Source organism: Petromyzon marinus, chromosome 15 (assembly GCF_048934315.1).
Source record: "Petromyzon marinus isolate PM22_M1 ecotype Great Lakes invasive population chromosome 15, UKy_Petmar_22M1.pri1.0, whole genome shotgun sequence".
Lineage (NCBI taxonomy): Eukaryota > Metazoa > Chordata > Hyperoartia > Petromyzontiformes > Petromyzontidae > Petromyzon > Petromyzon marinus.
The window spans coordinates 1,235,872-1,248,203 of NC_133681.1; the positions used below are offsets into that span (position 1 = coordinate 1,235,872).

General features: G+C 53.2%; 1 protein-coding gene across 3 annotated transcripts in view; it reads left to right on the forward strand.

Annotated features, from left to right (window-relative positions):
• Positions 1-12,051, forward strand: part of LOC116942553 (adhesion G-protein coupled receptor F1-like) — an 85,475-nt gene extending 73,424 nt beyond the window's left edge. For all 3 annotated transcript variants that reach the window (XM_032954600.2, XM_032954601.2, XM_076067185.1), the window contains 5 exons: positions 1,606-2,511; positions 3,882-3,923; positions 5,597-5,647; positions 6,347-6,386; positions 8,208-12,051. In XM_032954600.2, the coding sequence (XP_032810491.2) occupies positions 1,606-2,511; positions 3,882-3,923; positions 5,597-5,647; positions 6,347-6,386; positions 8,208-8,335 (1,167 nt within the window). In that variant the 3' untranslated portion in view covers positions 8,336-12,051. The remainder of the gene's footprint in view (positions 1-1,605; positions 2,512-3,881; positions 3,924-5,596; positions 5,648-6,346; positions 6,387-8,207) is intronic.
• Positions 12,052-12,332: the final 281 nt, after the last annotated feature.

Genomic DNA, 12,332 nt, shown 5'->3' on the forward strand with positions numbered 1-12,332 from the left:
CTAAAATCGGCCAATCAAATGCTAATTTTTATGCTAATTTCTTTGTCAGAACACCTTCTTTGCTCGCACACAGTTTAAAGGTCCGCTGTCTGAGCATGGTTGTGTTTCGCAAAATTCTCCTGTTTGATTAGTACTAGGTGCCTCGGTGAATGTATATGCTCTGACTTTAACATAGCTATTTCTGTGACCAGTTACAAGCTAATCACTCAGCTATTTCAATGCTAAATTATATGCTAATTCCTTTGTCAAGGCGCTTTGTTTTCTTCTCACACAGCTTAAAGGTCGTGATCTAAGCGTGGCTTTTCTCACTCCAGCGCTGTCCTCCAGACAGTCTCGTCCCTTCACCTGATGAAGGCCACTTGTGTTGTGGCTGAAACGTCGTGATTTTTTGTTATTTTATTTTCACCTACGTGACTTTACCCAATAGAACCAAAGAGTATGGATCCTAGCAGTCACAAAAGCTTTAAAACTAGAATTGAAGCTGAGATTAGGAGGACTCCATTTAAGAGTGTGCTCCTAATCTCAGCTCGTTACCTGTATAAAAGACACCTGGGAGCCAGAAATCTTTCTGATTGAGAGGGGGTCAAATACTTATTTCCATCATTAAAATGTAAATCAATTTATAACATTTTTGATATGCGTTTTTCTGGATTTTGTTGTCATTCTGTCTCTCACTGTTCAAATAAACTTACCGTTAAAATTATAGACTGATCATTTCTTTGTCAGTGGGCAAACGTACAAAATCAGCAGGGGATCAAATACTTTTTTCCCTCACTGTATATAACTAATCAAATATAGCAACAAATAGCATGATTCGCTAGATAGCTTGATACCTTTAACAAGTATTGAGAAGATACTTGGTAAAGTAACACGTCACTAAATATTTAACACTTGGAGGCAGGAGATGTTGTAGCTGGCCCTGCTGGTGATGGAGGGAAGCCAGTGGAGGCGGGAGTGGAGGCAGGAGATGTTGTAGCTGACCCTGCTGGTAGTGGAGGGAAGCCAGTGGAAGAGGGAATGGAGACAGGAGATGTTGTAGCTGGCCCTGCTGGTAGTGGAGGGAAGCCAGTGGAGGAGGGAATGGAGACAGGAGATGTTGTAGCTGGCCCTGCTGGTAGTGGAGGGAAGCCAGTGGAGGCGGGAGTGGAGGCAGGAGATGTTGTAGCTGGCCCTGCTGGTAGTGGAGGGAAGCCAGTGGAAGAGGGAATGGAGGCAGGAGATGTTGTAGCTGGCCCTGCTGGTAGTGGAGGGAAGCCAGTGGAGGCGGGAGTGGAGGCAGGAGAGGGAATCCAGGCGAGGATGACGTGGGAAAGATGGTTGTGCAACCGTTGGGGTTCATTCTCTTCACCATCATTTTCCTTTTTTAGCGTTTGGCTCGCGCCTACGTACCCTCATCTTTTGAAAATATGTCTTAGTTATTCTTATTCTTTTTTTCACCTCTATCTGCAGTTAGTCACAGAGCTCCCACGGCCTTCCCTACTATTGCCGTGCACCGATATTGCTTCGATGAGCAAATAAATTCGTGCAGAAATGTTGACGTTGTTGTGCATTGTACGCCTCCGATCGGGACTGAACTGGGCGTGCGTGCGCGTTTGTGGTTTGCAGATTAACAACAACTTGGGGGGGTGGTCGAACGACGGCTGCATTGTCAGCAATTACAGCAGCCAGACCAATGTCCTGACGTGCACCTGTTACCATCTCACCTCGTTCTCCGTGCTCATGTCACCCAACGGAGATAATGCAATAAGTGAAGGAAACAAGAATGCCCTGAGCATCATCACCTACGTGGGCGTGGGCATCTCCATGGGCGCGCTCGTGTGCGCCCTCATCATCGAGGCCGTGGCCTGGCGCTACGTCAGGAAGCAGGAAAACTCGCGAATGCGCCACATCATCCTCATCAACATCTGCGTGTCGCTGCTGTTCGCCGACGTGTGGTTCATCGTGGCCGCGTCCGACGCCAGCACCAAGTACAACACCAACCTCTGCCTGGCCTCCACCTTCCTCATGCACCTCGGCTACCTCTCGGTCTTCTTCTGGATGCTGTGCGAGGGTCTCTTCCTCTTCTACCTCGTCGTCATCATCTTCAGCCGCGTCGCCATGAAGCATCTCAGGGCGGCCGCGTTCGCCGTGGGCTACGGGGCGCCGGCCATCATCGCGATCGTCACCATCGCCGTGACGAAGCCGCGCGACGAGTACACGCGGAAGGGAGTCTGCTGGCTCGACTGGGAGAAGAGCCGGGCTCTGCTGTCCTTTGTCGTACCCGCGTTGGTCATCGTCGGCTTCAACACCATCATCCTGGTGGTGGTGCTCACCAAGATCCTGCGCCGTCGCAGCGTCAGCGCGGCCATCAGCGAGGGACCCTCGGTTCGCGTCAAGCAGCTGGCCAAGAGCATCGCCGTCATGATGCCCGTCCTCGGGGTCACGTGGGGACTCGGAATCTTCGCTTTCAGCGACGCCGGCAGCAACAGCCTCGCCCTGCATTACCTGTTCACCATCTTCAACTCCCTGCAGGTGCGTCCTTCGCACGCATCGCTTTAAGGTCAGACGTGGAAGCCAAAGCAGCGTTGCTCTTATGGAGATCGCAAATGTAAACACACACGATCGCCATGCCACTGACTTGCTGGCCTCGCTACCATCAACACCACCAGCATCAACCACCAATCACTATCACCACCATTACCACCATCACCAAAACAAAGATCCCCCGTGTAGCCTGTAACGGACTGTTGGGGCAAGTGCTGTTGGCGAGCACCTAAAAAAGGCCGGCACTGTGGCACACGAGGGGTGGGTGGCCAGCACCACGGCCAGCCGCCTTTGGTGTGGGGGATAAGCAGGGGGGGGGTGGGGGGGGTGTGGGGGATAAGCAGGGGGGGGGGGGGTGGGGGGGGTGTGGGGGATAAGCAGGGGGGGGTGGGGGGGGTGTGGGGGATAAGCAGGGGGGGTGGGGGGGGTGTGGGGGATAAGCAGGGGGGGGGTGGGGGGGGTGTGGGGGATAAGCAGGGGGGGGGGTGGGGGGGGTGTGGGGGATAAGCAGGGGGGGGGTGAGAGTGGTGTGGGGGATAAGCCGGGGGGGGGGGCTGAGAGTGGTGTGGGGGATAAGCGGGGGGGGGGTGAGAGTGGTGTGGGGGATAAGCAGGGGGGGGTGGGGGGGGTGAGAGTGGTGTGGGGGATAAGCGGGGGGGGTGGGGGGGGTGAGAGTGGTGTGGGGGATAAGCAGGGGGGGGGGGGGTGAGCGTTGTGAGCGACAGTGCTGAGGAGTCTCCGCCGGGCGCACCCCGCTGCGTGTTTGCCTCTTGTCCCAGCGGCCTCCCCCCCCCGCTCCTTCCCCTCCGCTCCCTCCCCCCCATCCCCTCCCCCCCGCTCCCTCCCCCCCGCTCCCTGTCCCCCGCTCCCTCCCCCCCGCTCCCTCCCCCCCGCTCCCTCCCCCCCCGCTCCCTCCCCCCCGCTCCCTCTGGCTCGCCGAGTCCGTGCAGTGCCATCCACTGTCAGCAGGGGACCGTACTGCGATACGGGGACTCCCCTACTTACGAGCATTCAACTTACGAACTTTCAGGAATACGAACAAACCTGTCCGTTATGTCCAGGTGCCTGTTCGGCCGAGAGTTGTAAGTTCAACTTCCGCGCAATAGATGGCGATGGTGCCATCTACTTCTGCAGAACGCGAAGAACCAGTGGCATCTACAGGAGCTTATACAACTTTTAAAGTCATTCCCCGTGTTTCGTGTACATGCCTTACAACACGTTTGGAATCGACGGGAGTAAAGTTGGACTTACGAGCAAATCGACTTACGAACACAGACTTTTGGTACCTAACTCGTTCGTAAGTCGAGGAGCTCCCGTTTTAACATTCTACTATTTGTTTTCTCATTGTGACGTCACAGGGTTTGTTCATATTCCTCTTCGACTGCCTCATGGACATCGAGGTGAGAGCATGCGCCCTGCGCGTACACTCGCTGTCGTTATCACCGCAGGGGAGTGGTGGCGCGGTGGTTAGCGCGGCCGTGCTGTCGATCAACTCGGCGACCCGAGTTTAGTTTGAGGCCACGGCGAATGTCAGGGGCGGGTGATATCTGCGGCAGTCCTGGACCTCCCGTTACCTCCTGTGACCAGCGTGGTGAAGTATTCTAAAACACAGCATCGAGATGCCTTCACCCAGCAGTCGATCGGAAGGTGCCCGTGGATTGTCGTTTGTGTGTAAATATTACGACGAATGTTTGGCCAACGCCGGGCATGACATGCGTTGTCGATTGAGATTTTTGTGCGAATGCAAGAATGGATTATTTTTCATTCGTGTGGACCATCACATCCAAACGTCACCATGCGACTCATAAAACAAAGGGGGCATAAACAGGGCCGGGAGTCCAGAGAGAACAGCAACAGACGATCAACACAACACGAACGGACACACAAGCGGCACACACGACACGCGAGGCACGCAAACAACACGATCGAGACACCGCGATGGTGTTTATTCGCGAGTCTAAGCGTGACAGCCATCGAGTGCCAGCTGTGGTGGTGGTGGTGATGGTGGTGATGGTATGTAGGTCGACTCAGCCTCAAATGAGTACCTCTTGCGATGTGTAAACATCGCCACTGGGGAGACAAAGGCGGCCGGGCGTGGTGTTGGCCACCCACCCCCTCGTGTGCTGTGTCGGCCTTTTTTAGGTGCTCACCAGTCGCCAACTGCACTTTGCCCACCAGTCTGTTACAGGCTATACGGGGGATCTTTGTTTTGGTGATGGTGATGCTGGTGGTGGTTGATGCTGGTGGTGTTGTTGGTAGCGGGGCCACCAGGGCAGTGGCATGGCGAGTCGCCACGTAGCCCCCAGGTTGCCCCAGCGGCGGCTTTTCCCACTGAAGTTACAATCCAGAGGTGGCCCCGTCGATATGAATCTTTGGCTTTTTAATCTTTTTTTCCGCATGATGATGAGCCACTTTGCTGAGCGATCATTTGTGGTTTGCCAGGTCGCTTATGAAACAGAGCTCAGTGGGCTTGACCTGGTAAAATAAAAACATAACAGTTTTGTTGATAGTTCAGGAGTTAGTATGATCTCCCGGCACGATAGTTGAAGCAATGGGCACGTTTCTTACCCCCGCCCACCATCCACCCAGAAAACTAACGAGTAGACCACAGTTGATAGATCGCGTGCGGCGGGGTGACATGCGGGGTGACTCCCACTTCACCCAGCGTGGAAGAGTAGGCCAAATGCCCGACAGACTCTCGAGTGGAAGAGTAGGCCAAATGCCCGACAGACTCTAGTGGCTCTCTGGAGTAGTAGAGCGCCCTCTCCTGAGACGTTGCAAGGGCGCCGCGCCTTTAGCTTTGGCTCTGGCGTCTCATCTCAGCCGAGGCGGGTGTTAGAAGTCCCGGCGAGTGAGTTGTTGTTGTTGTAAGTCCCGGCGAGTGGGTTGTTGTTGTTGTAAGTCCCGGCGAGTGGGTTGTTGTTGTTGTAAGTCCCGGCGAGTGGGTTGTTGTTGTTGTTGTAAGTCCTGCCGAGTGGGTTGTTGTTGTTGTAAGTCCTGCCGAATGGGTTGTTGTTGTTGTTGCTGCTGCTGCACGCGTCACGAGTCACGGTCCGCCGCCACCCCTCTGCAGGTGCGCAAGGCGATCAAGAAAGTGACGGGGATCGACCTCGTCACACGCCACGTGAGTCGCGGGGGGGGGGGGGGGGGGCTCCGTGGCGTTCTGACGTCCGAACGCACGCGAATTTCCTTACTCCGCCTTTTCCATCTCGCGTTTCATCATCGCCATCATCAGCGCTTAACTTTTCGCCACGTCTGATGCGATGGACTCCACTCGTGTGCGCGTGAAAGAGAAGGCCAATTACCATGTACCCCACGTGTATGTTGCAACATTTTTCGCATGTATGTTGAACCTTCGTGCTAATCTGGGGGTGCGCGCGCGCGCGCGTGAAGAACAAACGCAACAAGAACACGCACACGCGTGTCCTTCTTGAATCCCGGCGTCACCCCCCGCATGCACCTCGCCGCTCTTCTCTGCGCACTCGTTCCATTCCCTCTGTCGGTGTCATGAAGTTTGGTTTCTGTGCGTGATACGTCAGCGATACGTGTGTCCGCGTGCGAGCGAGTGCGAGCGAGTGTCGACTCAAGTGAGTACCTGGTGCGATGTGCAGTAAAACATCGCCACTTTGGGAGACAAAGGCGGCCGAGCGCGGTGCTGGTCACCCACCCCCTCGTGTGCCATGCCGACCTTCAAATGTGCTCGCTAACAGCACTTGTCCCAAGAGGCTGTGAAGGCTACACGGGGAACCTTTGTTTGTGTGAGTGTGTGAATGAGTGAGCGAGTTGGAGTCTTTGTGTGACGAGCTTCTCGCTTTGTCCACAGGAGGGGAGCAGCAGTCAGGGACCTCACGGGAAGAGCCGATGTGAGTGACGTCACCTCCAGCTGCCCTCAACACCACTACCACTAACACCACCACCACCACTAACACCACCACTACTACCACCACTACCACCACCATCACTACTACCACCACTACCACCACCATCACTACTACCACCACTACCACCACCATCACTACTACCACCACTAACACCACCATCACTACTACCACCACTAACACCACCACCACTACTACCACCACTAACACCACCACCATCACTACTACCACCACTAACACCACCACCATCACTACTACCACCACTACCACCACCATCACTACTACCACCACTACCACTAACACCACCACCACCACTACTACCACCACTAACACCATCACTACTACCACCACTACCACCACCATCACTACTACCACCACCATCACTACTACCACCACCATCACTACTACCACCACCATCACTACTAGCACCACTACCACCACCGCCATCACTACTACCACCACTACCACCACCATCACTACTACCCCCACTTCCACTAACACCACCACCATCACTACTACCACCACTTCCACTAACACCACCACCACCACTACTACCACCACTAACACCACCATCACTACTACCACCACTACCACCACCATCACTACTACCACCACTACCACCACCACCACCATCACTACTACCACCACCACCGCCATCACTACTACCACCACTACCACCACCGCCACCACTACCACCACCGCCACCACTAACACCACTACCACCACCGCCACCACTAACACCACCACCACCGCCACTACTACCACCACTACCACCAAACCACAACATCCATGTTTGCAACTCTGTTCACTTGTTTATCGATGTGTTTGTTTAGTTCACTTGCTTGAATCCGTGTGTTGTGTATGTGTGTTTGTTTGTTTACAGATCTTGTATGTATCTGTGTACACTCCAACTTGTTTGTTAACGTGTTCGTTTACATGCTTTTACGTGTTCGTTGAGGTGCTAGTTTACGGGTTTGTTTACGAGTTTGTTTACGGGTTTGTTTACGGGTTTGTTTACCAGTTTGTTTACGAGTTTGTTTACGGGTTTGTTTACGAGTTTGTTTACGGGTTTGTTTACGAGTTTGTTTACGAGTTTGTTTACGGGTTTGTTTACGAGTTTGTTTACGGGTTTGTTTACGGGTTTGTTTACGGGTTTGTTTACGGGTTTGTTTACGGGTTTGTTTACGAGTTTGTTTACGGGTTTGTTTACGAGTTTGTTTACGGGTTTGTTTACGGGTTTGTTTACGAGTTTGTTTACGGGTTTGTTTACGAGTTTGTTTACGGGTTTGTTTACGAGTTTGTTTACGAGTTTGTTTACGGGTTTGTTTACGAGTTTGTTTACGGGTTTGTTTACGGGTTTGTTTACGAGTTTGTTTACGGGTTTGTTTACGGGTTTGTTTACGAGTTTGTTTACGAGTTTGTTTACTGGTTTGTTTACGAGTTTGTTTACGAGTTTGTTTACGGGTTTGTTTACGGGTTTGTTTACGAGTTTGTTTACGAGTTTGTTTACGGGTTTGTTTATGAGTTTGTTTACGAGTTTGTTTACGGGTTTGTTTACGAGTTTGTTTACGGGTTTGTTTACGGGTTTGTTTACGAGTTTGTTTACGGGTTTGTTTACGGGTTAGTTTACGGGTTTGTTTACGGGTTTGTTTACGGGTTTGTTTACGGGTTTGTTTACGAGTTTGTTTACGGGTTTGTTTACGGGTTTGTTTACGAGTTTGTTTACGGGTTTGTTTACGGGTTTGTTTACGAGTTTGTTTACGAGTTTGTTTACGAGTTAGTTTACGGGTTTGTTTGTCTCTGCAGCCACGGGGATGACCGACCCGCGCTTGAAGACCAAAGTGAAGGGGACGGTGCGCGACCGCGTGCGGCAGAGCGGCCCCACGCTGCCCAGCCTGAGCACCAGCAACTACGACTCGCTCGTCAGCGAGTAGGGCAACGCCCGGGCAATACCCGGGCAACAACACATGGGAAATACCTGGGCAACAATCGGGCAACAACACATAAACAATACCTGGGCAACACCTGGGATACACGTGGGCTACACATGGGCAACGCCCCGTCAACACATGGGCTACACATGGGCTACACCCGGGCTACACATGGGCTACACATGGGCTACACCCGGGCTACACATGGGCTACACCCGGGCTACACAAGGGCTACACATGGGCTACACATGGGCTACACATGGGCAACGCCCCGTCAACACATGGGCTACACGTGGGCTACACATGGGCTACACATGGGCAACGCCCCGTCAACACATGGGCTACACATGGGCTACACCCGGGCTACACATGGGCTACACATGGGCAACGCCCCGTCAACACATGGGCTACACATGGGCTACACCCGGGCTACACATGGGCTACACATGGGCAACGCCCGGGCTACACATGGGCTACACATGGGCTACACATGGGGCTACACATGAGAAACTCTTGAGCAACATCTGCTGAACATCGGGGAAACACCCGGGCAATGTATAGGCAACACGTGGGTGACGTGAGAGTTTGGCGTCGCACACAAGAATCCGGAATAAAACACCCATCGCACGCACGAGTGAGTACAACTCAAAAGGTCCGCACAGATGGATTTAACAATGCACATGTTGTACCGTCGTAGACTGCCCTGGCCACGCCGCAGCCCTCCACCCCCTGCTGCCCGTTTCGGGCACCCCCACGCACCACGTGGAGATAGCGCCCCCTCGTGGTCACTGGGGGGGCCCAGCCAGCACCCCGCCCCCACCTAATAACAGCGGTAACCACAACCCAGGAGAAGCTCACTGAGTCTCAAGACTCCAATTCAGGAGGGTCCTGCTACATCGGACCGTTTGTCCCCATACCATTATTTGTGAGGGTTTGTGGAGGGATGGAGCTGGAGGTTCTGGGGAGGAATCCTGACCCCGCGCACGACAGGGTGACAACTCCGCGTGGATTCAATCCACAAACCCAATCGAGGGAGTGGACGAAATCAAATCCGCTGTGCTGCGGCCCTGCGAATCGTTCGCCAATTGTGAATATTCTCGGGCAGTGTTCTTCGTTGCAATGCCCCGCGGGCCACTGGCAACCGCTGGTGGTCTTTAGTGCGGCCTCCCCGTCAATACACACAGAGCAGCGACAACGCGCCCCATCATCACCATCATCGCCGTGCTGCTGTCAAACTCGCAATGGTTTCAAATGCGTGGCGGCCCTCACACCGATGAAGTCTTATCAGTGAAAGTACCCCCCCGCCCCGTGAAAATTAGAAAATTGGTCAAGAACCAGGGGTGATGGCGGGCGAGGGGGGCGTGGGGGGAGGGGCGGGGGGCGTGGAGGAGGGGGCGTGGGGGGAGGGGGCGTGAGGGGAGGGGGCTGGGGGGAGGGGGCTGGGGTGCTTGATTGGCGATGGATCGTCAGGGAACGGCTGGAGGCGGTGAGGCAGTGAGCGACGTTGCCACAGAGACATTGAAAGCACGGTGATGTGGATGGTGATGTGGATGGTGTCTGGATGGTGTCTGGATGGTGACGTGGATGATGTGTGGATGGTGATGTGGATGGTGTGTGGATGGTGATGTGGATGGTGTCTGGATGGTGTGTGGATGGTGACGTGGATGATGTGTGGATGGTGATGTGGATGGTGTGTGGATGGTGATGTGGATGGTGTCTAGATGGTGATGTGGATGGTGATGTGGATGGTGTGTGGATGGTGTCTAGATGGTGATGTGGATGGTGATGTGGATGGTGTGTGGATGGTGATGTGGATGGTGATGTGGATGGTGACGTGGATGATGGTGTGTGGATGGTGATGTGGATGGTGGATGGTGATGTGGATGGTGATGTGGATGGTGATGTGGATGATGGTGTGTGGATGGTGACGTGGATGGTGTGTGGATGGTGATGTGGATGGTGATGTGGATGGTGTGTGGATGATGGTGTGTGGATGGTGTGTGGATGGTGGATGGTGATGTGGATGGTGATGTGGATGGTGTGTGGATGGTGATGTTCGCGGGTGTAGATGTTTATCCATCTGTACGCGGTGCGATCGGCTCGCGGTGTTGCTGGGTGTTTTTTATTTTGGAAACCCAATGACAATGTTGCGCCTGGATCGCAGTGGCATTCCTGTGCATAACAGTAGTGATGATGACGACGAAGGGAGCGGTGGCGCAGCGGTTAACGCGCTGCGCTGTGCGCAACCGAGGCAACCGAGGTTGGAATCCGGGCCATGGATACTATCAGTGGCGAGCGATCTCTGTGGCCCTTTCCTGGGCCCTTTCTTCACGAACCTGCACTGACCGAGGTGGTGCTGTACGGTCAGACAATCCCAATGGCTGACGCGGCGTGGGGAGGCCCTCAGCAGTGGAAGGACGCAGGCCTCCGTGTAGATCTTTTATGGGTGACGAAGAAGCCCCAATGTTTATGAATGTACCTGATTGTAAAGGTCAATAAATGACCTCCAATTTCACTGCTTTCGTATAAATATTTACCCCGGTGTTGTATAGGTTCATCAATTGAAGCTCAACACACTCATCACCGTGCAATAATGTTTCATATCACACCCAAGTATTTATCTTTTTGCAATAGTTTACATATTTTACGTGGTGATGATTAGGGTTGGGTAGAAGTGATGTAACGGTTGATCCCATAATCGATCAAATATTGATAATGAAGCTAAAGAACATGTGGACGACGTTTCGTCTGTGCAAATCTAATCGATGGGTATTTTTTTAAAAACGTACATTAAGGACACTCCGTCTCATTCGCGTTATACGCAAAGGGTTCATGGGAACAGCGTAGCCGCTAGAGGCGCTACCATTCACCGCAGCGTTAAACAAGAACCACATTGGATCGCGACAGCCGAGCCGGGGAAGAAAGGACGACAATGATCTTCTGTATTCATGTAGGTTGAACTTCTTTCGCACCGTACGTAGCCAACCGTGCTAATCGGAGGTGTGGGGGAGTAGATTCGGCGGGCATGCTTGCGGTCAGCTGCCCGGGCGCTGGGGGTGGCGAGGGGGAGCAGCAGCTGGCCATAAGACCTTCGCTCGCTGCGGTTTGTAAGAGGGGCGAGTGAGCAGGGTGGTGCCTGCTTCCCGGGGGTCGTCCACTCGCGATAATGATTTGAGAGTTGGCCCCGACTCCATGCCACGTGCAGCACTCACCGCCTCGACACGTCGTCTGCACACACCCAGCCCCGTGACCTCTCCCGGAGTCTCGGTCCCCAGCCCCGTGGCCTCTCCCGGAGTCTCGGTCCAGTCGATAGTCTAACAACCAAAGTAGAGCGAAGCAGGCGGAGTTCACAATTCTGACTGTCGGCTGATGATGCTGGTTGTAAGGACTGGCGAAACGCCGTACTTCGAATTGTAAATGTTGTGGGTTTACTCTCCAACACACCGGGTGTGCTGTACGAGTAAGTTCTGTTTACGTGACAACCCTTTATCATAGGCTCTGTCGGGTGGTGGCGGGTTTCACGACACTTATATTTACGGGATCTAACACCAAAAACCTGCATTATGGATAATGTTGGTTGTGACATCCGACTGCGTGTTAAAATGATTACGTGAAGCACAATGTTATGTTTCGTTATGTTGGTGGAATGGTTGAAGATTTGAAAATGCAATTTGCCTATCTCAAAAGAATAAAATTATACCAAATATTTACCCAGGAAAGACCGAATCTCAAAACTTGCGTCTGTGTGTGTTCTATGTGGTTCCCCGCTACATTGACAATGTTTGGCCATGAATTCCGGTCATGGGAGTTTAGCTTACGTGGAGAGAAAAGCCAACCTTACATCTGAGGTCGGATAAACGCAATGCCATATCTCCTGGTATTCATCATGATCTATTCACTGATGGATGAAGGCATTGTCATAAGTTGTCATCACTACCCGTCTCACAATGCCCACACTGCAGCAAGGTTTTGAACGTGGTGACTTCATCATCGTTTCATC